The sequence below is a fragment of the Pleurodeles waltl genome, chromosome 2_1 (assembly GCF_031143425.1).
Source record: "Pleurodeles waltl isolate 20211129_DDA chromosome 2_1, aPleWal1.hap1.20221129, whole genome shotgun sequence".
Taxonomy (NCBI): Eukaryota; Metazoa; Chordata; class Amphibia; order Caudata; family Salamandridae; genus Pleurodeles; species Pleurodeles waltl.
Genome location: NC_090438.1, coordinates 129,789,528 through 129,817,328, shown reverse-complemented (window position 1 = coordinate 129,817,328; position 27,801 = coordinate 129,789,528). Strand labels below are relative to the sequence as shown.

Here is a 27,801-nt window from a genome sequence, read left to right as displayed (position 1 = left end):
GGCGCTCCCAGTCAATCCTGATGCTGCTTTGAGCAGCTTCAGGATGGGCCACAGGGCAGGCTGGGAGCCTGTGCCTGCAGCACGGAGACGGTGGAGGGGAGCATTTCGCGACGTTAAGTTAAGTGGGTTTTGCATGCAACCCTCCATCACCTCCTTGCACAGTGATCTAGCTAAACAAAATGCCAACACAGGGGTTGTTGTATCAGCGTTGAAAGCAGTATGGAATGCCCTCGGTGAAAGTTGTTCAAGGAGAACACTGTTTGGTGGATTTTCTGACAAGACAGGAACACTAGAAAGCATCATGAGATAAGTTACAGAGACGGTTTGATAAAGTTTAAAATACGTGGAATAGTGTTCTGACGCTTGAGAAGAGGCTGGAAATGCGTAATATAGCACGGGGAGCTCATTCGAGGGTTGAGGGCGTCCCTTCATCAACTCCTCTGCAGTCCCTCACCTCTGTTAAGGGACAATACCACATGAGCTTCTTTATAGTAGGGAGGGGACAGACTGATGCACAAGGTATAACGACTAACCTCAGATGTCAGAAGCCATCATATGAGTCACGATGAGGTGAAGTTCACGAGCCTTGCACAGGAAAGTATTGTAGACCATGTTTCGCACAAAGAGGGTGATGGGGAATGGACACCATCTCCTTTTTTACGACTTGTGCACCGATGTGTACAAAGTGGGAAAAGTGGGAGATTTCTTGCTTTTTTCTGAGTTGGAAGCCATTAATGGGAATGAGCAGGGAGTACGAGTATACAACATTGTTCTGCCAGAAACCCAGAAAAAGACTTCAAGGCTAATAAAAAGTATTTTCTTCAAAGCAGTGTTCTTTCCACACTCTCTCCAAAATTCTCCCCGTGGCATACTGATAAAAATGCAATGGTATTTGAGCCACGTTCCCTTGATGGAATATTTTAATGTATTTCCACACCCTTTTTGGCTGACCAAGCGGAGATGCGATGTTCTACGTTCGTTGGACAAGGTATTTTATACCTGCAGCTGGCATCAAGACAGAAAACCACATGACAAAACATCAGTAGAACTGCGTGAAATCAACTCAGCTGGGAAATCATGAGATGAAATAAGTGGGAAAAAAACACTTTGGCAAAATGTCATTTCTAATTAGTAGGGTTTTAATGTTCATGTACTTTTAAATGTGCACACTGGATCTTATTTTTTGACTTCGTAAACTGTGTTCAAAATAAATCTCAAAAACCCCGCAGAACAGTTTGTTAGCCTTCATTCGGATCCTTGGAAAATGTTAAATACGTTGAAAAGTTTTCTAATAGCTGTATAGCTTCTGGTTGCCTTTTTCTAATTGCTCTAGCCACCAATATACAGTCTCAAAGTAATTTATACAAGGAAAATACATTCTTTATCACTGTCGATTGGATCAAAAAGCAATAAATCTTACTCATTACATTCACACGAATGTTGGGCACAGGCACATATTTCAAAGAAGATACCTTTCTTCACCCCATGTATAACTTAGATAAATTCTAACATGAGGATATGTATGCCGTTCTAAAATAGCAGACTACTTAATCGTAATCTCCTAAAATGGAAAGTAATACCCAGTCACAATTAGTTACTGCATTTACTTTTCTGTGACCATTCCTGCATCATTTCATCAATTACTTTACGTTTCTCATAGCGACTGGAGTACGTGTCTACAGCCAGACGTTTTTTCAAGGAGGCACCGTATGTTCACCAGCGGACAGATAGCAGGGCCGGCTTTAGGGCAGTGAGGCCAGTGCGCCACACTGGGCGTGACCTGGAAGGGGTAGGATTACAGTAGGGGGTGGGGCTGTGTTTAGTAATAACTTACAATGTAAAAGCACCTTCCGCAGTGTTCCTTGTGCCTCCAGCCTTCAGGCAGCAATACAAATGTCAAGATAAACCCCGAGACTGCAAATCTTGCTCTCAAGACTGCCCGGGCCCGAATCACAAAGGTAAACTTACAGCAAAAGTCTAAGTTCAGACCAAAAGTCTAAACTTAGACCAAAAGTCTAACTTTACTATGAATAAAGTTTGACTTTTGGTCTCGGTTTAGACTTGTGGTCTAAACATAGACTTTGGTCAAAAGTTTACCTTTGTGAATCAGGCCCCAACATTTTAGTCTTATTCCTGTCTGAGACTGTTGAAAACAATTGCTTATATGTACTAAAGAAGACCTGAACTCAATAGTCTTGTTTTTAACTCATTGTTGTCTTTTTAAAATTAAACTATTGCCCAACAATAATTGTTGCGGTTGCCTTGCCTCTCATGTAGATTTTCTTCATATGTTCTTCTTATGTACTAAGGTTCTCTCCTTTTGGAAACATGTCTGGCACAAATTGTCACAACTGTTTTCTACTACTACTCCTTATTCCATTCTTAATGTTTTTCTCAGTTGTTGTTCAGATATCTGATCAGATGACGAGACTAAGGGACTGTTGGTCGATCTTCTCCTGGCAGTGGTTTTTCAAGTTATTACTCCCAATTGGAAAAACTCTAATGACATTTCTTTTCTTACTTGGTGGGACGTGATTTGTCATAATCACAGACTGGACACTGTCCGTACTTCCACAGTGCGGATTGCCATAAAAAAGGCCCTGCTGTGGATTCGTCTGACCTCCAATTTATCTAATTATAACAGAATAAATATTAAAACTGTTGAGGTTTCTAAACCTTCATGAACCCTTATTATGTCCCTATTTAGTAATTTATCTTCTCTCTTCTTCAGTTTGATCACATTTCTTTCAACATGCCACTTTTTCTTCATATTTTGTCCAATATCACTTTCCCCTTGTCTATTTCCTTGTATCACACAAGTTTTAGCCCCCCTTTTTATCTTTCCCCCGCATTTGGAAATATTAAAAATGTATAAAATGCTATTTTCTATATAATGCAAAGATTGTTTTTTTTTATATACTCTGAGATATGGTTTACTTTATTGAGTTGAAATTACTGAAATGCACTTTGTAATTATTTCTTCTTTACATCTAATTGGACTATCACTTGGTTATATCTCATTGTAATGTTCTTTTTTTATTCTTTGCACTTGTTCTATATCTTCAACAAAGCTTCTTAAACTAAAAAAAGATGTATCTGCTGATTTGTGTCCCTGCGAGAGAGAGAGAGAGAGAGATTGGACTTTTGTCTAGTTGCAGTTTTGAGTCACCATAAGGTAGCAAAGAGGGTAATATGCCTGCTGAAAAGAACAGATATGTATTTCATGTGGATAGATAAGTGGATTAGTAAAGCTAGCATCTACCAGCACTTTTAAACAAATTCAAGGTATGTGAGAGAGAGGCTATGGAGAGATGAGGGGCACTTTTGCCAGGTGTTAGTGAGGGAATCCCAGGAGTAGGTCATGAGGGGGTGGGGTGCCAAAACATATCGCACTGGGCACCAGCAGCGCTAAAGCCAGCTCTGATAGGTAGTATAGCCAGTGGTTCTTAACCTGTGGTCTGGGGGGCCCCAAGTGTCAGCAAACCCTTCTAAGGGGGTCCGCAACAGTTAAAAAAAATTAAATAAAATTAACAGATTAATAAAGTGTACACACAAAAAGAAGCAAAATGTAGGATAACACATTTCAAAACGTTCTGTAAATGTGAAGGGATTTGAAATTAGAGATCAAAAATTAAGATAGTAGCCACATATTGATTGGTGGGAGCAATGTAAATGAATAAAACATATTCTAATAATGATTCAGTAGGGGTCTCCTAGTTTCAGTAATGATTAAGTGGGGGTCCACCGAAGTCAAAAGGTTAAGAACCACTAATATAGACAAACCACTACACACATTTCTGGGATGACACATATAACTGAAAAGCTCAACTGTCTTAGAAGATATCCATAAATGGCAGGACGTAGCAAGAAGCTCAAAAACAATTTAAAATGAGCCGATTCTGTAGTCTCCGTTGAAAAACTAGTAGCTATCATCTCAAAAGGAAAATTTTGCAGTAACACGCTCCAGATTTGACTGGTTGTCACCTGTTTTGGAACTTATGCAATTTAGCAAAAACTTGTAACTTTATTAATGTAAGTGGAACGGATGGCCATATAACAATATACATGGACTGACTGAATATTTCAGTTATTAGGAACAATATTTCAAAAATACATCACACTTATGTAAATATGCATGCATTTATGTGAAAGTTGTGTAGCAAAGTACTTTCCAGTTACAGTAAAAACAACTCTGTTTGAACTTTGCCATGTCTAGAAACACTCAAGACGTGGAAATCATCTACATTTGGCAACTAAACTGCCAGCAGCTTGTACATAGTGCCTAATGGTGCCATGGAGTTCTGTTGAATGTTTTAACTTGGCGATCATGAATTCTAGTAAGAATGCCTCGCTTGTAGCATTGGTGATAATCAATACTTCAAAATTGGGAATTTATAAGATTAGGTCTCCGCCACTGTTTTGCCCTCAGGAGTTACTTTTACTTAAAAAATATCTCTGCCTATAGAACATGAGACAAACACAGCACTCGGGTTGTAATTATTATGTAAGATTACTCCATGCGATTGAACCTTTCCTGCAGGTGAATGACTGGGCTGCTATTTGTAAGCCTTATGAAGATGCTTCGTCCAGCAGCTAGAAGAGTTACCAAGACCCTACAAAGGAATCGCATTTTCTTGCACTTAGTAAACAACAGTGTTTACCAGTTTTGTGATTGCCAGCTACTCTGTAGCAGAGAAATTAACAAGCAATACTCCATCCAACCTGTAAATTGCTTTCAACTTCAAGAAGACCTCTGGTGGTCATTAGATATTGGGAATCCACCTGTGAGGGCTGACCTCTTACAGCCTCAAGAGAAAAGATTTGGAATGATCATCTTGGGAATAATGAAGTGAAGCCAAATGGGTACGTTTTAGGAAGCCATTGATAACATATTTTTTCTCTCAGACATGTTAGGTTTGGCTTTTGTACAGGGAAAGCACAGGACAGGCACTTGTACACTTGCACTTGGTTTTAGCGAATATAAACTAGCAATAGAATCTTGATATAAAACTATAATCTACACTTATCGGTTTCCTTAATTATTTCAGTGGATGACTTTACTTTAGGGTGTATCACTTAAGGGTATGCATGTAATCGGAGAGTCACGTAACTTAATGAGCTGCGACTTCAGCGTACAGCTCCATGGTCTTTCCTCTTCTTGACTAAACAAGGAATATACATTCCCTATGCAACTACAACTACCAACGAGCTGAAAACAGAGCTGGGGTGTTGCATCACATTTGTTTCACATACCAAATATGAATTTCATGCAACTGACATAGGCAAAAGCACTGACTGATTAAACAACTTCATTTTTTTCATCACTTCCAGAATAACGATATTTACAATTGTTGAATCTCCATTTTTCACATTCATCTTACGCTGTCAGATGGTTTGCCAATTGTTGCATGGTGCTAAACTCTGTTTGAAACTAGAAAAGTGCTTACAAAACTACGTGCACAAATATGTCATTTAAACCGGTTAACTATCTTATGGTTTGCTTTGTTAGAGCTAAATTGTGGAGAAAAAAAACAAATGACCAGGAGAATTCCAGAGATTAAGGTCTTCAGTCTTGGCCTCTGATACACTTGGATCAATACTCAATCCTTATAACTTTAATATGTTTTACATATTTACTTATTGGTTTTATTAAGCCCTGACATGTCTTCTTCTCGGAGTTCAGAGTTAGATGTTGCAGGTTAAGAGTATTTCCCATTGGTGAGTGAAATCAACTGGTTACTATCTCAAGGGATATCACATCTGTTTAAGGTGTGTGTGATTCCTGATCGTTCCTGGCCCCCATTACTCAAAGGATGATGGGCAGTGGTCCCAAAGGTGGCGTGGCAAGAGTCAGAGGCTCGTCAAATGTGTTAAGCATCATTTCTTCATTTACCACCAATAAACAAGGGCTATCTTTTTGCCCAACCTCATTCATATTTACAAAAAAGCTACAGGGCTTTCAGGGAAGAAACAATTCTCTTTTCTCTGAAGACTTCCAATATTAGGTTTTGTGCATTTAAATCGGTAAAAAAAATGTACAATTGTAAAGAAATAATGAGATTGTGTGTGACTGGCTTGTCCCATAGTATTTCTTCTTACTATAAATGCTTTGTTCATCGCCAAAGAGTGTGCCTTGATATAATATGCCAGTCTGAAAAGTTATGTTGTGGGGCTCATGGCTATTGCCCTAAGTAAGGGAGTCTCGCAGGCCTGATTGATGGAGTTTTATGTCTGTACTCTGCCTTCCGGGAACCCATCATGTGTTCAAGCACACCAGATGCTTGGTTATTTCAGTTCAGGTAGATTCACGTGCATGCCCTCTACATCTGGGGGAAGCATTTCATTGCACTACGTGGTCTGATCTTTCGTGCATAAATGCCTAAGAGAATTTCCAGGTGCTGGCATCTTTGTCTATCTTCATTGACCTTCTAGACTATTTACTACAAAACATGGCTAGAACAGTGGAGCAGCTGCGGGCATTCTTGTTAACGATCCACATGTCATGTTGAAACTGGACAGCTCCTTCCAAACATATTGACTTTAAAAGCACAGCAAAAGACAGAAACTGCAACTGTTTTGCCTCAACAAACATGGGAGAGGACCCTTACCCGGCCGCCTTTTTCTGGGAAGCATTTGCAGCCCTTGCTGCAATCTCGCCCCGCACATGGCCCTTGGTAGAACTTCTTGCCTCCCTGCGAAGAAAGAAAAGGAGGAGGAGGATGAGGTCATGTAGGAGTCCAGCATTGTTCAAGATTACTGCAGCACAATTGGCACCTGCTTCTTCTCATCTTGACAGGTTTCTCGTACACATGGAATGTAACATTAGTTTATCTCCCAACTTTGGACTTATCATTACAAATGATGCTTTAAACTCAGATATTTTTACAGTTTATATTTCATACAATGTTAAACTGCCCATTAGGACATGTGTAATACCACAGTATAGGGGCTCCAGATTTCTGTACTCACAAAACCTTGAGTTCCCTGTCATCAAAAGTACACTCTGGGGACATGGGTTTTTCCTGGTAAACTGAGCTCATTAGATGAATCAAAAAGTGAGGGCTGAATGTTGTAAGAGACAGTAACAATTAAGTATACAAAAGACAAGCTAGCTTCGATACTAAATATGTATTTTCTGAAAACCACAGTAACTAGGAGGGTGTTGATGATTTGTAATGTGTAGTTTTTCTCATTTGTGATCCAGTGTTGGGTTAAATAGTCAGCCAGCTGCCTGCGAAATGCAGAACCAATATTTTCTGTGGGATTGGGCTCATGCTAGTCTGTGTCCTGGTTTCTTCAGCCTGTCCTTGTGAGTAAGAGGACAGAGAATACTAAAGGTTGGGATGCAGAGCATTAAGCCTGCTTTCTTTCAGAGACTTACCTGGTCGAGTGGGCATTTATCACCAGGCTCTTCAGAACTAAAGAGTGACGCGTGGTTGCTGCACCCTCACGGGGTGAAGAAGTGCTAGGATTTCTGAAGAGCAGTGTTACCATTCCATTTGTAGGGAACTACGTTAGGGATTGGCTAGCAATATTAGAAATTCTATTTGTTACTGGAATATGGCATTAGTTGCACTGATATTCATCTCACTAAAAAAACAAAGCACAATTCAATAATGTTTTATAGAGCCAAAGAAAGCAAGTTCTAGCTCACAAGAAATAGAATTGGAAAACAAATTCTAAGATTTGAAACCATCTTTATTGGCATTTCAGATAATGAAAAGCATGACAACCAACAAAAGTAAACTACTTCCTCCACCCCAGCACCCCTCACCCACCCTAAAAGTGTTGCTCTCTTACCAGGAGAGTAGACTGTGCCTTAAATATTCGATGCAGCCCACCATTAGTCTTCCAGACATGTCATGGCTCATAGCAAGTCTCCCCAACCAATATATATTAAGTAGCTCCATCCCGCTGTGCTATATGGAGAACCCTAAAGAAGGCTAAAGGTTTGCCACCAGCAAAAGCTTAATCAGTGAGAACCAAATCTTGGCGAACTCCTCTCAGTCACATTCAACTCGTTTGATAGTTTTTGCAGCCCCAATATATGCCATATTCATTGCATCCAATCCAGCAACATTGGAAAAACTGGTAGATGGGCCAAACCACCACTTAAACAATATGTGTGTTTGTCTGCTATTGTAAGCAGCACCACTAAGGTACGAGAGTCCTTGGTCAATCCCCTTCTTGTCCCAGGGGCCCATCCTAATAGAATGCTTGAGTCTGTGGTAGGTATCATACCCCAGTCATTGGGATTACGTTAGCCAATACCTGATCCAGGAAGCCCTGATCTTTGGGAAATTACACATAATATGTCAAATGACCCCCTATTCTCCACTGTCTTTTTAAGAGGTTTTAGCCTGTCTTCTATCTAATACATGCACCCTAATCAGGTGTAATGTCACCTATAAAGAATTCCACAAAACCCTACCTTTCCCACACAATCCTACCCCTCAGCTTGCATTTGCAAAACATCAGCCCAATCCTTGGCACTGTACATCTTCCACAACTCTTCCTCCATTGCACTGTGGAATCGTAGCTTCTCCAAAGCCTCAACCTCCTATAAGATGCAATAGATAGTCACAGTCAAGCCAATATTTGTATCTGCTACCTCTAAGTTTCCGAAAATGTGCCAATGTCTGTGATGCCCCTGGCTTGACTGCATAACTCAATGTTTCATCTGCAGATAAGGATATCGCTTCCAACTTCCCCCATGCCAAAATATAGTTTTATTTGTTCAAAGGATTTGATTGTGCCCTTCTTGAGTAGGTCACCTAGCGTAAGGCATAGTTTGGTCCTCCAGTGTCTGAATGGCTTCAATTACACTGCTGTTATATATTTGGTAGTCCCATAGAGTGGAGTACAGGTGAACAGCTAGCTTGAGCGGCTCAGTTTGTCTTTTACCATATCCCGGACCTGTAAGGTCGTCTTCAGGATCGTAGATTTTTGTACCGTTGCTGTCCTATCCTTACTTGATCCATGGGAGCTCCCAGATAGAGCAGCCTTTCAATGCATGATGAACCAAGCACCTCTTTCTCTTAGGGCTTTCTCTTGGCCACTTCCCTACATATTGCGGTGGTGCTGCTTTGTCATAAGAAACGAGGTGCTGAACTCCTAGTCCCCTCCACTTGCTGGACAAGAAGCACTGTCTGGCTTGCAGGCTCATCCGCCACCACCCCCATGCAGATCCAAATAACTGCAATGCAGGAATCTAACACAGGATTCTATTGCACAAATAACTGGAGTGAATAAGGCATGGATCACAAGACCTGCCATTGTAATTGTGTGATTTGGTGCTTTCTTTTGACTATATTTGAGGGGAGATGAGTGGGTAGGCCTAATTTTCCCAGTGAAATATAAACACAAATGGTCCAAAATGTTGCAGTGCCGCATAGAAGCCTTTCACAACAACGCCCTCCGCCTTCAACACACATCCACACTTCTCCACACAGAGGAGTAGTCTCACAAGGCCCCATTGCCAATTTTACCTATTTATAGTCCTATTTAGACTCTCAGCCTCACATAGGTCCAAAAGGTGACAAAAGACGTCACTTTATGCTCACCGACGTTTTACATCCCAAATCAGCAGTAAGCCTACACTGTTCATATCAAGAGTCAAAGTAAGCAGAGACCACGTTGAAGGCATAAATGTCTATTACAGGCCGCATCACAGAGAATAACCAACTGAGACTTCAAACATGCAGACTCAGTAGTCTTTGTTTTTGCAAGAGTATCCCTTTGAGGGTCAGCCACTCCCTACCTTGTAGAATACTGTCCCTATGTGGTCTCCTGTCCGCTTACCCTTGACTCGGAGCCTCCTGGTGAGGTGTCATTCATGTGCCTACTTATATTTACAAGTGGCTAATACTTCTCCCTTCTTTCACCAACAACAGAATGGCACAAAAAATAGGATACTTTTTTGTCCTAAAATAATAACCATCCCTGGTGACGTTGGCTTGATCCCGAGCCCAGACCCTTTCTGTGCACTCTTGCTATGGTCAACAATATTAGCAGGCATCATTCAAGACAGATGTATGGCATTTTAGTCCAAATATTGCCACCAGATAGCTTTAACTCTATATACTCTTCAGCAAACTGCCTTTTAGTTACACATCTATTACTACCATCTTAATACCTGATTTCATAAATCAGGTAGCACTGAACTGATGCCCCTTTTACGCTGACCCAAAGTGCCTGGCTGAAGTCCCTTGATCACTGGATGAAGGTGATGGGTCCATATTTCAGGAGCCCCACATGCCCTACAATGGCGTCTCATTAAAAGCTGCTTCTCTGCCTTCATCAATCCACAGTCCTTGGCTCCTTATGATGTAATAACAAGGGAGGCGTTTCGGGGTAGGTGCCACAAACTCTCCGACTCTTCACTGAGCCAAATCGTTCAGGTTTGAAACTTTACCTGGTTTAATCCGCACCCATGGCTCTTTCCTTGAGCTTTTCTCCAGACCTAGAGATAGACTACTGTGGTACAGTGTAGTGTTTTACTCACTCACTCACTGTACTCTGTCAACAACGTTTTAAAAAACCTGAAACTTGCTAGGATATTGTAAGGATCCTTTTTCTTCTTCAAGCAGCTCCTTTTTCAGAAACCCCGAGGGCAGTAACGCCAATATGTCATTCTACAATGAATTCTCCGGCACATACTGATGTGTCTGTGTCACATTCACCTCGAAAGGAACCTGCACTGTGTTAAGAGTTTAACAAGATGAAACACGTGTCCTTGAATGCTATCTGGAGGCTCATTCCTTCTCTAATTCTGGTTCTGAGATATGTTCCTGACCACAACACTAGATACAGACATGAAGGGAACAAAGTGGCTATCATCCTGTGATCGGTGCCAGGCAGCAGGAGAGACATGCACATACCCACGTTATGACTGCATCTAATGATACGATCCAGAAATCAATATATAGGGGGGTTATGTGAATGTTTCAACCTGACACCGGAGTTACTTAAGTGCCTTTATTTGTGCTACAAGGGCATCTAAGTTAAAACAAAGACTTCTGCTATGCAGACCTAAAGGGAAAAACTACACTATCAAGGTGAAGATACAGAGGAAAATTCCATAACAAGGTACGTTTAGTCATCCTCTGAAAACATGACTTATACAAATCTATCCCCGACTCCAAAGGCCACAATACTCCATATGACACAGCCCCAGTACAAGACACGCTCCATAGGAGAGACTGAATAGTGCATGAGACAAATACACACAATCCACTGCACACTTTTCCTGTTTATAACATCACACATTTGTACAAAGACTATAAAGATATAAGGATGACACTACACCTTCATGAATTTTTGAACATCCTTGGTCTCTCTTTGATTCTTCCTGTCATTTCGACAAGTACTCCCATCACATCACTCACTTTCATATCTGCAACTAACTTAAATGACATCTTGTCATTGTCTGACACATCCTGCCTGGCCATCTAGCAACACTAATCCATTTCACAGGAAAGAACATCACAATATTAAATTATGGTCTACTTGCACCTTGCCACATGCTCCATAGTCCACAACAGCCCTTCTTGGTTCACCTTACTATTGTCATTTACTCTGACTGGCTTTAGTAGTTTTCTGAATTTTTACGTGCCCTCATGTACAAAACCTAAGCTCTGCGCCTCTCACCATACTGTCTTTCAACTGTTACACCGTCTTCATCATTTTATTTAGGTAACACAATACACTACAGTTATTATCGTTTTACCCCTTTTCTCCTTCAATTGGTTCTTCAATTACCATGGACACACTGCAGAAACAAGTACCCTTCCTTTCACCATCTGAAACAGACTAATACAGGTCACAGAATGACAGACTGTATTATAAGTCATAAAACACAAGTCTGCTTACTTCCAGCCATAGCTAATTGTATCCCTTCCTTCCTGATCCTGTTAAGTCATTCTACTTGGCCACTGCACTGTGGATCACACAGTTGATTGTGCTCAGGGTCATGTTGACATTTTATTCCACAGGGTATTTCTGTTGTGTTATAGAACCATTAGAGGCCGGTTTGGAGAGCCTAGGGCAGAAGCTGATGCCCGTATCAATTTCATCAGATCACCAAGATTAATTACAGTAGCCCTGGGGGCCTCAGGGAAAAAAGACAGAGAGAGAGAGAGAATGGCTGGATGTAAAGAGAGAGACAAAGCAAGGAAAGGAATGGGGCTACCTAGGCCATTTTGCCAGGGCCACCTTTAATTCCCCAGTCTGGCCATACTTCATCACAATTCTACTTCAGCCCCACTGTCATACTTCATCCCCAAAACCACATTTTGTGAACTCTTCTGCTCTTCAAGCAAATGACTCTTACCTATACTATAACTATACACACTTGAGGCATACCAGTCTTTCTAAATTTCTTTTGAATAGTCCTTGCATTGCGTTAAGATCTATATGCCCATCTGGAATGCATTCCCTTTCTGTTGTGTACCACATCTGTTCCATAGACATTACTTCTGCATCTGTAACAATGTAGAGTATCTGACTTCTTCTTAGGCAGAATCTCTTGTTTCTTCTACCCTGGTGTCACAACACATTTGTCAGTGTTTTTTTTTTCACTTTTCTCCTCATTCACCATTTTTACTATCTTCAGAGATTGTCAAATACTCCTGGTGTAGATACCTCCTCTCTGGAAGCATAATCATAAACGGCGATCTTTCCTGAAACCTCTGACTATTAATATAGACCATTAACTGATTGCAGTATTGTGTCAAGAAAAGGTCCAAAAATTGCACATCATTGCTAATGTGCCTAGGGAAATCAGATATTTCTTTAAATATTGTATGCTGCATTGCACAGGAGTATAAAATGTATACTAATAAAAAAAAAACATTCCTAGAGATAAAATAATTTTATCAACATATCACGTACTCAAAGTTGTCCCGCCTAGCCTCCCTTAGCAGTGCTTCTGACTGTGGTATGCTCTTGCAGCCATCTAGTCCCTCTGAACTGAGATGCAGTAGTAAAATTGCATTCAGCCTAACCACATGAAATTCTCTTTACTCTGTAGAAATCGCAGCAGTATATCAGTGGATACAGTCATTATTAGCACTCCCACTGCAGGCACGAATCAGGCAATAACATACAGATGCACTGGAGCAACGCTGCCCTTCATGCTTAGTTCTATCACTGAGAGTCCAGTACATGCCACACCTTATTCGTGCATTACTTTGTTAGAACTATGTGCAAAATGTAAAGTATATATTATGCAACAAGCACTGGCAAAGCCAATAAGTCTCGCCTATGCAACAGCTGTTGGATTTGCCAATGTGTTTTAGACATGTTGTACACCAGTGTGGCTGCTGTTCAGCAAGGCTAAAAGTTAGTGGCATAGAGGAGAATGGCATGGAGTGTCGTAGTGTGGAGAGACGTAGTGTGTTGTAGAGTGGAGGGTTGTAAAGTGACATGGAGTGCCATACAGTATAGTGTCATGAAGTGAAGTGGTGAAAAGTGGAGAGACTGGAGGGGTGTAGGGTGGAGGAGCATAGAGTGGAGGGGTGTAGAGTATCATAAAGTGGAGTATCACAGGATGGCGTGGGGTGACAGAGGTATTACAATAGAGTATCGTGGAGCGGCACAGAGAGGAGTAGTGTGTTGTAGAGTGGAGGGGCAAAGAGTGTTGTTGGAATAGAGTGGAGTGGCGTAGAGTGAGTGTAGTGTCACAGTGAAGTGTCATAAAGTACAGTGTCATAGAGCAGAGTGTCCGATTGGAGCAAAGGTTTGGAGAGTCGAGGATCGGAGAGTGTCATGGAGCAGAGTGGCATGGGGTGGCGCAGAAAGGCATAAAGTAGACTAAAGTGGCAAAGAGCATCTTAGAGTGGAGTAGTGTATTATAGAGAGGAGTGTAGTAGACTGGAGCATTGTAGAGTGGAGTAGAGTGTTGTGGAGGGATGCAGACTGGAGTAAACTGTTGTAGAGTGGAGAGGCGTAGAGTGTTGTGGAGTGGAGTAGAGTTCAGCAGAGTGGCCTAGAGTGTTGCAGAGGGATGCAGACTGGAGTAAACTGTTGTAGAGTGGAAAGGCGTAGAGTGTTGTGGGGTAGAGTGTCATTGGTTGGAGTGGAGGGGTGTGGAGTGGCATGGAGGCTGGTAGAGCAGTGTGGCATAGCGTGTAAGGGTATAGAGTCAAGGGAGTAGAGCAGAGTGGAGTAATGTGTCACAGAGCGGAGTGACATACAGTGTCTTAGAGTGCAGTGTCATGGCACGCAATATCATAAAGTGGAGTAGAGTATTGTGGAGTAGAGGGGAGGGGTGCAGAGTGCAGTAAAGTGTTGTAGAGTGGAGTGTCAGAGAGTGTTGTAAAATGGAGGGCCGTAGAGTGGCGTGGAGGGTCATGGAGCAGAGTGGCATAGAGTTGAATAGGCATTGAGTGGAGCAGCATAGCGTAAAGAGGACCAAAGTGATAAAGAGTGGGGTGTTGTAGAGTAAAGTGGTGTGGAGTGGCATAGAGTAGAGCGGTGTGGAGTAATGAGTCATACAGTGGAATGGAGGGGGAATAGAGTGGAGTGTCGTAGGGTGTCATATAGTGGTAAAGAGTGGAGCAGAGTGGAGTGCCATAAAGTGAAGTGGCATAGGGTGGGGTGGCATGGAGTAGTGTGGTGTACAGTGGAGCATGCATGGTGTGATAGTGCACTGTCATTACAGATAATACATTTTAAATTGAATTGACCATTACATTTGCACAGATACACTGTTTTATTGATAAAACTATAGAGCACCTTGTCTTTCCCAAACCTTTATTGTTTTTTTTACTTTTTTTCTTTTCTTCTGCATAATCATAGTGACACCTTTCTCTTTTTGCTAGTCTGGTTTGTAAATTCCTCCTCCTCTGGATAATCCCCTCCCCCCACTTCTGATCACTTCATATCTGTTTCTTATAGCGTTCGGGGTTGTCTATTCTCTTTACCTACACTACTGTTACTGGGGAGTTATTACACTTCTGCGCCCTCTACCCTTGCATTCAGGTCCTCTTTCAGGCCTCTTTCCCCAAACCAAGGGCAGGACACTATTCTCTTTTACGCTATTTCGGGACGTCGTTCCTAATCCTCAGCTCATATCTTCTAGCCAGAGGTCCCCCAGAGCTACCTCCTCATCATCATCTATCGTCCTCCTACAACATTCCATTTGTATCTGCCCTTCTCGCTTATCTGATGAAGGAATACTTTGGGAGGATACGACTATCCTGGTCCCTTTTTGGGGTTAGGGGCAGAGCAGAGAGAGAATGTTAGAATGCTATTGTACCCTACTGCTGGTCTAACGATACTGCACTACAGTTATACCATTGAGTTGTTGTGTTCTTCCTACTTGGTTTTATTATAATAGGATACTGTATTGGTATATTCTTGTACTGTGACTATTTTTAGGGTCGAGCGTGCGTCGCATGCGCTAGCGCATGCCTATCGCTATTGAGACGCTTAAGGTATTAGAAAAGGGCTCGGAGCCCCGTCGACGTCACGTCAGTGTCTTTCATTGGCAAGTTGGCATACCTGTTAGAATCTGCTTCTTTTTATTAGTGGAAAGCACGCATACGTCATGCCTTTTCCGTGGTTAGCCCTCCTCGAGAGCAGCGACCAAGTACGGAAAACATGCGAGGCTCGCTGGGGTTGTGGACTACTTTTTCTCTGTTTTCGGAGCGCGATCTCGCTGGGCAGAAGTCGAGCGCTTCGTTAATGCACTTTTGCCGGTAAACTGTACAGCGCGATCGCGCTGTTTTTTTCTTTTAATGCAGGGAAAATCCAGTTGGGAGTTTACAACTGTGAACAGTTGTAACTCTGACCAATGCGAGACCCTAGTGCATTGCAAATGCTTGTTCTACTTAGTAGCTATGCTGGTAACAATTGTATGTCATGAACGTAGATACTCTCTTAATCTGTTTATTATTCTGACGTGTGTATGTATGACAGACTTTCGGCTGTATAAGTCATGCAAGTCTTGAAGGTCTATGGTCTGCATTTTTGTATATTGTTTTGAGTTAGGAAAACAATAAAAAAGTACAACACAAAAAAAAAACTATACGGCACACAAACAAAATGTGGTAATGGCATCATCTACTAAAGTGATTTGTTTTGAACATATTAAAATATTTGTTTCCAGCAACAATTACAAAAACAAATGTGCGTCATTTGTGCTTTCTGAATTATGCTATATTCTGTAATATCTGCACAGTTAATTTATGGACATTTAAACTTTCTTGTGTACTAAAAAAAGACAACATTTTCTTTCACACCCCCAGATTGTCAGATAAATGCTCTCACTTTGAAGTCAGAGAAAGAAAATTAAACACCAAGCTCCCTTGGATTTCAGACTGACATTTGACCTTCGTCATTTATTCACCATAAATATGACAAGATAAGAATAAAATGTAAAGGTATATTTGCAGGAAGCCAAAACTCATGGAAGGATACAGTAAATAGCCTATGCTTCTAAGGAGGGACAGAGACATGCTGGATAGCCTAAAACGAAATAAAGACAGCAAATAGCAAGCATATTACAAACCACAAAGCCAATGTAGACAATGGACGGATTGCATTCTTAGGTCAGCTTTCAGAATGTCCCCAAGAAGTCATAAGCAACTGGATTTGACCTAAAAAGTGTGGCAATACTGCATCCAGTCAGCATGCGTATCACTGAAAAACAAGCATACTAAAGAACGGATGTATGCAAATTAATGGGAAAAAAGAAAACTGAGAAGCCACAAGGAAGGAACCAAATCATGGAAAACTAATTTTAAGGCAATGCAATTTTAAGTAAACACAAGAAATTAAAAACAAAAGGAACATTTTAAAATGAAAGATGTTTGTGTATATGTATATGTATGTGTATGTATATGTGTGTATATATATATATATATATATATATATATATATATATATATGTGTGTGTGTTATAAGTAATAATCCAAAATGACATACAACTTGGGTGGAGTTTAAGACCAGTGAGGGTTTTTTGGGTTCAGTGATGGGTAATGTTTAGGGGTGATGAGGCTTTTTAGAGGTCAGGAATGGATGGAGTTGAGGCATGGAAATGAGTTTTTAGGGTTCAGGGATGGGTGGGGTTTTGGGGTGGTGAGGTTTTTTTTGGTATCTGGAATGGGTGGAGTTTTGTGATGGTGAGGGGTGTTTAGGGTTCACAGATCAGTAGATTTTAGCGGTGTCAGGTATTTTTAGGGTTCAGGAAAGGTTGAAGTGTAGAGGTGTTGAAGGGTACTAATTGTTTCCGGGTTTATGAATGGAGGAATGTGCAGAGTTTAGGGGTGGTGAGGGTTTTTTGGGGGTCGTGGGTGGCGTATAAGAGCAGTGTAGGTTTTTGGGTTTGGCAATGGGTGGAGTTTGGGTATGGTGAGGAGTTTTAAGTGGTTGGGATGGGTGGAGTTTAGGTGTAGAAAGAGGCATTTAGGGTCCAGTAACTGGTGGAGTTTAAGGGTAGTGACAGATTTTATGGCTCAGGGATGGGTGGAGTGTAGGGGTGGAAAGGGCTTTTAAGTTCCTGGGATTGATGGTGTTTAGGGGTGGAAAGGGCTTTCAGGGCTCAGGGGTGTGTAGTGTAGGTGTGGTGAGGTGTATTAGGGGGCTGTGAGTGATGGTGTTAAGGGATTGTGAGGGGTCAGGGAGGGATGTGAGGGGTCAGCATATTAAAAGCATCTGAAGTAATTGTTTAACAATATAAAATATATAAATCTGAAATAATGTCCCTTGAAGTAAACCACTGGAATAAATACCTCCGACAAATCTGTTTCTGAAAGTAAGGCCTGCAGCAATTTCATTTACACCTTAAAAGTAAACATGCAAAAGCCAACTTTGAACAAAAAGACATTCTTTCAATTAGTTTCTATAAAAAGGTAAATGCTATTCATCCTTAATTTCCCTTAAACAGAATAGGTGAATTGGTTTCTCATTAATGGTATTCCATGAAATCGTTTTTCTATGAAACCACATAGAACCCTGAAGAATATGTTTAAAAAAAAAAAAGTGTGTAGAATATGTTCAAAAAGTGCGTATGTTCTGCTATATTTCAGTATGTCTCTCATTTGATCTTATTTTTCTCCTTTCACTTAGTATTCATTTCACTGAGAAACACGCCTACTTAAATTCTATCCCCCACTTATGACAGCAAAAGGACCCAACAGTGCTCGGTTGTGACACTGTTCCATAATATTTGACTCAATAAGGCCGCAGCAAGTTTCAGCATGAGCACCAATGTATGCATCCACATGCATTGCAATCTTGAGTATGTCAAGCTTCCTATGATAACATCCATTTATAAGCACTGTCACTGAGGAAGTCTTCTTGGTGTGATGGGAGTTGAGCTCTGGCTTAATCCTGTCGGATTTGGACATTTTGTTCACAATACTTTAGCACCTATTTAATATAACATTGGGTCGCTCTTGTTTGTCCTGCACTACTCTGCTCTCCTCAGATCTATCAGCTTACACCAGTCCACAGTAGACAAGCTGCTGCTTTGAGGTGGAGAGAAACAATGATGGATGGATTTTTTTTTTTGCATGCAAAACAAGCATTGGCAAAGCCAATTGGTTTCGCCTATGCAAGATCTATTGGCTGTCATTGGTTTTTAGACATGTTGCACAGCAGCGTGGGCTGCTGTGCACGCTGCTGTACAACATGGCTGAAAGTAAACAAAATAATAGCGCAAGGAAACAAGACAGCGCTGGCCAAGTCATATTGTTTTTTTTTTTTTACTCTAAGCCAGGCTCTGTGCACAGACAAAATAAGTGTCCGTAATATTTACTAGCATTAGGGATTGGCGTTTGCTTCTATTATCAGCAATTAACTGTGAACATGATGCATGCATCCTGTAGTTTCTCTACAACTATATGAAATAATGGCTCGTCAAAGGGCACTATGATTTTGATTTAATGATACCATTGGCTTGCTCTATGGTTACCATCCTATAAAGCAAACTATGGACAATATTTCTTAGATCAATAGTGACGAACAAAAAGACCCCAGATAATTTAGCATATGACTTAACTCTTCTATAATTTAAGAAACAAAAAGCAAGACCACAACACACTAAAAATAGTGCAAAGCATACTGAAAGTTTGTTAAAGTGTTCCCGCCGACTGGGAGCTGGAAGGGTTATTTTGCTCACTCATGAATGATGGAATTCTAGAAGGAGTGCAGGAAGTAAGCGAAACCCCTGGCGGCGTGCCAAGAGTTTCTCCCTTATGTCTTGCCAAGGGACGTAACTGGCAGGAGGCAATCACAACTTCTTTAACACCTAATGTCATCTGTACGAAACTGTGTTTTTCCTTTCCCATGCCTCTTGTCATGGTGTTCGAGTGTGGCACCTTACCTGACACTCTCTCTTCAGAAGTAGATGTGTCTCCTGCCATCATGATTCCTAGTCCATCCCTTTAGGATACAAGTGGCCTAAGGAAAATGCAAGAAGGAGGTTCTAATTCATCACCTCCTAGACAAGCACCTCCTACCACCTAAACCCAAAACTCAACCCCTTTCCTTCCTAACCCCTCTCTCTGTTCTCCGGGTGGAGCTATTAAAGTATTCAGTCACAATCTGCTTCTGTATCTGGAGACCAGTATCTTGTTGTCTTTAAATTACAGAGGAATATAGGGCTTGAGTTGAAGTTCAGCAAATAGAATACTCGGTCATAAACAGGATGAACATCCCGCCTGTCGTATTATAAGTGACACAGGATTTAATGCACTTGTAACACAATGGACAGGCTGTCCACCACATTTGTGATGGGGTAACCAGTCCATAGAACTCTAAATCAGGCTCATAGTTTGTTGCAGGTCACCAAATGTGGGTCCCTTTAATGCCCATGGGAATGCTGGCTAAGCTGTCACTGGGTGTTACTTGAGGGACGAAGCTCATCGTCTCCAGGATAAAGCCCATTTCAAGATGAATACCTTGTTGCAGACTCTGCTAAATCTTTATTCTGGGAAAATGTTCCCTCTCTTGTGTTCTTATTGCCCCTGTAGGGATGTTGCTGTGTAGAATGTTTGACCTTCTTCAAACTTCTCTACTGTCTGTTATCACTTCTCCCAGTGTTGATGTGTTCCCAAACGTTTTGCTCCTAATGGATACCTTTATGTGTAGAGTCCATATGTATGCAAGGGCCTCAAATGATCATGCCCTCTGTATGAGTTTGTGTGTGTGTAAGTACAGGCATGGGGCCATGTCTTCTGTGGGTTTCGTATCTGATGAACAACACACACACACACACACACACACGACTTAGTCATGACCACACCAATGAAGCATTTTAAGAAAAAAGTCTGTACACATACAATAAACCCATACAGAGGGTGTTTAAGCACTTGTAAGACACCTGTGGTACTTATCTATCAATCTACCATTGATGAGAGTGGGGAGGGGCATCATGACTCACTCAAGGCTTTGCTTCTTGTGCGTTATGGCCCCTCCCTAATCTTAGCAATGCTAATAAACAACATATTATACTCTGAAAATCTACTTACTATATGTGTCCCTATACGAACACTTTTACACATTGGTGTAGAAAGTAGAACGTTTAAAACACTTTGGCTAAAAATATTCAACTGAAGCTCTTTAAACTCTGAACTGCAAAGTGCAAAATCGAATACACAACACTGATAAGGCCCTGGTAATAATGCAGGCTTGACGGATGTGCGAAAAAATATTTTAAAGCTTTGGAGACACCGGTGGTAGCATTAAAGGGTAGAAAATGAATTTATCTCGTCTAGTAAATAACTTGTTATGCTTGTATAAAACGCGCGTTAGTGAGCTATTTATGAATCCGTGTTCATTTAAGCAACTGCTCGGCTGGATTAGATTTCAGAGTTGGCGCCAGGCGGTGCAAGCATGGTAACACAACTGCAAGGCTCGAGCAGCTCCCAGGCTGTGATCACAGCTCACATCCAAGCACAGGAGGATCCGGACTACAGCAGCATACGGAAAGGATGGCGCGGGCCACGAGCGTAGTAACTAGGCAGTCACCCCGCCCCGGAAGTGAATTCAAAAACATCCTGACACACAGAGAGGGCAGTGGCTGCAGAAGTAAAAAAAGACAGAACTGAAGACACATGTCCTCGTTACATCGCATCCGCAATTCCGCATCTGGAAGTAGCGTTACCGCAGGATTTGTTAATTCTGCAATGGAGATCTACCGCAATATGACGACAGGAATGAGGAATTACAATGGAACCCGTAGCAAGGGCTTGAGTAGAGCGCAGTATTTCTACTCCTAGGCGATTGGGCAGCAAAACAGCCTCCGATGGAAAAACTGGAACCACCCTCAACACCTGGAAATTCTACAGTGATCTAAATAAAATGTATTGTGGCGCAAACCGTGTGCTTAAATTCTGCCCTGTGACATCGCCAGGAAAAGGCGATAGATTAAAATCCTTTTGACTGACCGTTTAAGCCATTGCAAAGGTTTTTATCGTCTTTGATGGTTTGAAACTAAAAATCCACCCCACGTTATGTTGTGTGCAGGTGGAAAGTCCACTCCCACCTCTCACCCCAGCGGCTGTTCTGGTGGCATCTTAGGTCAACGGCGTCTACCACCACTGGCACTGGTATCATTACAATATATACACTTCTAAGCGCTATACTGGCTAGTAAATAGAAACAAAGGTATGGTAGGCCCTGTGGTCAGTGAGAGCATCTTATGTCCGGGATACCACGTTACCACGCAGTTAACAGTCAACGTCCGCGCTCTGAATCGAGCTACCCCAGAAAAACCCCTTGATCGTAGCTTTGCCTTTGACCTTCTACACCGATCCACTTCTGTCAGCCAGGTTCGAGCTGTACAAAGGTCACATGGATTCATACCTACCATTAAGGACACATTTGGTGGAAAAGCTCAGACAAAATGCTGTCTTGACACTTTTCTGTCCATTTCGCTGTTACAACAGGTTGTCACTCTTTGCCTTCCACCGCATCTTCACCCTACTGAGAGTACCAGCATCTCGTAGCGAGAAAGACTAAGGCCATGCTGGTTACAATGCTTTTGGGCTTCAGGCAGGGCACGTGAGAATGCAGTAAACTTTCAGAAACACGCAAATCTAACATGAAACTTTTGCAGATATCTGCACAGGCCTACAGATCGAGCAGATGAATCTAATATCACTCAGTTTTCAATGTGGATTTAATCCCATTGATAACATGGTATATCTTCACATGGGGTTAGGCAACATGACTGGAAAATCACATAAAGGGATGTTAGAGGCAAGGACAACAGCCAATTTTCAATCTGAATAAACCTAAGGTCAAAGGTTACACAAAAGCTGCCCTGACAGTGGTCAACCTCTTTTTCACGTTTCTTAGAAGCAGCCTTCAATAGTTTCCTACTTTTCTTCATTACATCTCTACCACACAACGTTAAATGAGCCGCCTTCCACAAAAACTCTAAATAAGGAACTTGAGGAAGAATGTCGGCTGCACTCAGGTCATTTCTGGTGGAACTCTACACAGTTATTGAAGGGATAGACTGTACTGGGTTGGTGTTTCAGTGTCCCTTTGTGGGAAATCTCACCTCCGCGTGTTAGTGTTCACTCTGCTTCCAAAGCATGCAGACAGCATGCACAGGGGAGTCCCTTCTAAAAAGTGACCGCATTCACCTTCTGTCTTGGCCTTTGTGACCCGCATTTCCAAGCACAGTCCCAAAATATACCCCTCAGAGGACAACATGTGTGGCTGGCTGGCTGTTAGGCAGGAAGTAATTCTCTGGCTGAAGCATTTTCTGCATAATTAGGAAGTTACCACATTTGCCACATAATCCAATCACGGAGTCTATGGGGGAAAACGACGGATGAGAGAGAGAGCAACGTAGAGGGGTGGGCTAGAAGCACACAGGCGAGAACGCAATGCGAGAGGGAACTACATGAGGGCGAGTGCAACAATAGAGGGGCAGAAGTGAAGTGCACGAGTCAAACTGATGGAAAACACTTGCATGGTAAGAGTACTTAACCGGTGCTCGAAAATCAAGCAGTGGAAGTACACAGGGAATACATCCATGCAGTATGGGAGGGACAAACACAAGAAGAGGAAGGAAAGCCTAAACAAGCTAACAAATAAAAAGAAGCAAATGAGAGTGACAGTATAGCCAACCAATGGCAAACAGTGGGTGGGCTTTAAAACCATCTTAAGTATTTTTGCCAACAGACAGCTTGTGTTGTCTAGTGGCTGCAACCTAAAATGACAAAAATAAAGCATACTATCACAAAATGTGCTGTATTACGCTGCATATTATGCCTCGACGTGCTTATAATTTAACTCTGCTGCATAATTTAGTCCTTCCCGTCCCATAATTCTAGAGCCTTTGATGCTAAAGTGAAGAAAATACAAGGAGCAGTGTGAATTATTCCAGAGAATTCAAATGTGGTGGTAGTGTCTATACCACTGATACTCACAGTACGGCACGGGGGCCGCATGCGGACCTCCTGACATTTACATGCGGCCAGAGGACTGTGCTGTGCTGCTGCTTAATTGACTTGGCACTAGCACTAAAAATTGTTAACTAAACAGGCAAGTATTTATTTGGAGGCTAATTGAAAAGGGAGTAACTAGGGTGTCCTGGAACTCAACTTTAGAAACACCTTCATTATTAAAGGCATCTTGCAGCAAAAATATAAAAGTATGATCTGTTTGAAATCCCAAAAGTGCATTTCATTAATCTGCAGAACCGTTTCACCTTAGTACACACGATTATTTCACTGCATTGAGAAGTATTTTTTAAAGTGATATTTTTCAAACATAATTTTCCAAACTTTCATCCCCTTTCACCCCCACTCCCTGACAACAATGTGAACTGTGAACTAAGAGGCAAGTCCGTTGTTATGTGAACTCTTTGGGAGGGCTAGGTTTCTATTCTACATGTACAATATTATATTTTCTTAAATCAGACCCAGAAGGTTTTATACAGCATACATCCTGAAGTCAATGTAGAAGAAAAGAAGAAAAAGGAGGTTAAGTGAAATAAAACATTTGCAGAGGATCACACAGTTTGGTTAAGTGGAGAAGCCGGGAATTTTACCCAAGTTTCTGGTTTCATATTACGCAAATCAGACACTAAATGTATATGCTTCATTTCCCCTACAACCACTTTACCACTACTCCTCCCCACCCCTCTGACCACCACCCTGATGGCATCAATGCGACCCTCGGTCACATCACAGACCAAACAGTGCGTCCCCTGGGAAAATGTTTGTGAGTACCCATGGTCTATACAGTGCCTGATGTATCTGCATCACAGGCATCTAGGAGTGAGTCCAGCTTTCTGAGGCACTGAACTCTTTCCCGCAGCTGTGCTAGCCAGAATGAACTTTGTTTGAAAGTAGCATGTTTTATTCCCATTATCAATGGACCCTGAAGAACATCACATGATAATGACTGTCTGAAAACACTGAAGTCGGCGATCCCAATAGTCGCAGCACATCTTCTCTGAGCAAGTTGTGGAGGTGCGCAGAAGTGCACAATAGCACGCTAACTGCTGGAAAATAGAGAACAATGGACGCAAAATGGCCCAAGAGCAATTCACTTGCTACTCAGATCAGATCACTTTTTGTTTAGGGTAAGTAAGCGACATAAACGAATCCTAGCTAAGTGATGACAACTTTTAAAAGAGCACCACTCACCTAACCCTATACTAGTTACTAAGGCATGGTACTTCTGGGTACCCAGGGGTTATGACTGGTGGTCGCTGTATAAATAAAAGTGAAAACTTACAACAACAACAATTCATAATAATAATAAAGATAACAGTAATGCAATTAGAAATAGTCCCTTAGTGTAGTACACCACAAACTGAGTTGTATTGTGTTTTAGTTGTAGGTGTTATAATTACCCAACTCAATGGTACTCCTCTTACTATGTCTGGCCTAGGATCTTGCAGCCTCATGTATTAAAAACCATAAAAGTAAATACCTATGTATGCAGCTGGAGGGCTGTCCTCTTCGCCATTGGCCTGTTAAACTCTCAGTCATATATAGCTTCTGCCATGACTGCACAGAGCATGGGGCAGTCGATCCGCCCAATTCAGCCACTGGCTTACGTGCAATGTGAGTGAGGGCGTTTTGCTTGATCGCACACATGTCCTCCTAAACATAGGACACTACAGTACCAGGCCTGGTGGGCCAAAGACTCCCTTTTAGCTATTTATCTTTCTTTTACTTTAATAATTCTTGCAAACACTATCAAAAATAAGTGAATTAAACAAATAATACTAGCCAGAACTATTGGCTTTGTCAATGATCCTTTGCCCTGAAAAGAGAAGAGACCGGGTCTGTTCAGCAGGAACTAAGGGCCAGATGTAGCAAACGGTTTTTCCCATTCTGTGTCAATGGGAAAATGTGTTGGTACATATGGCCCCAAATCTCTGACCTTCTAAATACAAATTTCTATACAGAACCTTATGGTTTTTACTTCGAATCGGCCAGCTGTATTGTTGGTATGTTAGTCTTATTAAGGCCACAGAGAACGGCAGTGTGTCAAGTGCCTGCTCTCACATTCAGCTTCGTGCACGCATGACTAAGGCATTGGTGTGCACCGCGCTCCCACATTGTTTCTATTTCCATGGAGGGCCAGTCTGCCTGCGGGTCTATTTCTGTTCGACGTGGTAGTCATTTTTGAGGCCAGAAGTAGTCGGGCCTATTTGCGGGATGTAGACGTCTGTGTGCGAGCGAGGGAGACAGCAAGTGTTGTCGGCCTATCTATAACACCGTAGAACCCACATTGTGTTTGATCACTGGCCACAGCAGTTCCAGCTTTCCTGCCCAAGTGGAGTTTTTCCCCGCAATGCAACAAACATGCACGAAAACATGGCCCAGATAAAAAGTTAGTTTGAAGGTTGACGTTTTGCAGGCCAGGGCACACCTTGCATGTCGTCGTCTTGCAGGTTACTCGACAATAAAGAGAAAGGTAAACTCAGTTACACCCGGGACCCAGTGCTAGCAGCTGAAGTATGCAATAATAAAAGCATTGTGTAAGTTTCAATTTCATGCTCAGTCCCAGTTGCCTAAAACTCAGTGGCCTTCTCATGTTTGTCTTAGGTTTTTGCAGGGAAAAAAACAAGGACCACGAGAAAGAAACATCGAAACTGTGCACACCATTGGCGAGAATCTGAAACGGGAGCCTTTCATAGTATTAACCTAAAAGGTACCCAAAAGCTGTTTGCTTGACCCCAGTAAAAAGGCTTCAAATAATGATACATTTTTGTTTTTAAAGAGCTCGGTGCATCACATTACGACACTGACTTTATATATTCTTATGCTGTATTTAATACTATGCAAATATAAACATTCCAGAACTATATTTTAAATTCCCACAGATGTAAACATACATTATTGGTTTACTCACTGATATTCATATTTTATTTTGGAAGAATTTTGTGACAGCCCAGTAGTTTTTGTAACTGTGTTTAATAAATCTTTTTAAACAGAAAAACATACCTCCATGCATCAGTTAATTTACACAGCCATAGGACTACACTCCCTGGGGGCTTATGTCTCAACAGTTATGTTAAAAGATTGATGTATTCAGAGACAAGGAATTCAGATATATTTTCACAAACTGGTCAAAAAATGTGGGAAGGAATGGAGGCAGAATCTATTATCTTTAGATTTCGCTGTAGACTGATCAAACATCTCCACTACAAGTGAGCTCTGCAGTGAACTCATGGGACAGCCTTGCCTTCACAGGTTTGGAGATTTTCTCAAGTGTATTTAGTTTTGAAGTTGTTGGCACATATTTGGGAGATTAGGTCAGACATGTCCTCACAATTGGACAGCCCCCTTTGTGTACACTGGCACAGAATGAAAGAAACTCAGAACTCCGCCAGCAGATAAGAGCAGGAAGGAGGACGACACTTCACCCACATGCATACTCTGATTTTGTATTTTACTTTTGTTTCATAAGTTGTGATTGTATATTTCCAAGGCAACCAAGTAAAACCTGACAGTAAAGGCCAATGAAAACTTCAAAATGCGCCCCCCTCTTACCATAGGAGAAAACTCATATGGTAAAGAGGCATTATATTATTCACTTTCCAGAAAAAAAAAAAAACTTTGGGTTTTCGTTTCTGGAAAAAAAAAAAACATTGTAAGTTTGCCATCTGTCAAAATTACAATGCATTGACAGGAGCCACTGCATTGACAGGAACCACCAATACGGTGGTTCCTGCCAATGCTAGAGATGTCTGCTGGCCTGGCGGGCATCCCTGAATGTGGCAGAGAGGGACTTTGTCAGGGAGATGGTGTACTTTACTCCATTGCCTTGACAGAGTAAACACCTTTTCGCCAAACTCTAAATCGGGAAGTAAGTCTTTTAAGTCCCAAAAAGGAGTACACTTCTAAGGACACCAGGACCTCAGGGGCGGCACTTGAGGACTCAAAGACTGTCAGGCAGATGTCAATAGCAGAGTCCAGTCCAGGTCGCTACTGATCAAATGGGTGCTGCCAGGAAAAGGGCTCTTACACTTTGATTTACTATATGGCTACAGAGGGAAAACAGTTAACTGACCCTTGAAGACCATTTCTTTTTCTCGGGTGCAAGTGGGAGTAGGTCAAGTCCTATGGTCACAGACCGCATGCCCAGTCCTTCTTCTTATCTTCTGTAAGTCCAGAAAGTGTTCTGAAGTGAGTGCTTAGAGGTGCCACAATTGTACTCTGCACCAGCTAGTGGTAGGGTGACTCCTCAGCACTTTCTAACCAAGGGTGAAAGTTCCTGTGGCCATTTCTTCCCACTTTTTCATTAGTTTCTGTTGACTTACACAAAATACGCTATATAAGGGCATTTTCAAGATGGCGAAAAGTTCGGCCACAT

The 27,801-nt window shown here is 41.8% G+C and overlaps 1 protein-coding gene across 2 annotated transcripts in view; it reads right to left on the bottom strand.

The window, feature by feature from the left end:
- COL4A6 (collagen type IV alpha 6 chain) overlaps positions 1–27,801 on the bottom strand; it is an 823,409-nt gene that overhangs the window by 633,222 nt on the left and 162,386 nt on the right. For both annotated transcript variants that reach the window (XM_069211616.1, XM_069211626.1), the window contains exon 4: positions 6,609–6,692. In XM_069211616.1, coding sequence (XP_069067717.1) covers positions 6,609–6,692 — 84 coding nt within the window. The remainder of the gene's footprint in view (positions 1–6,608; positions 6,693–27,801) is intronic.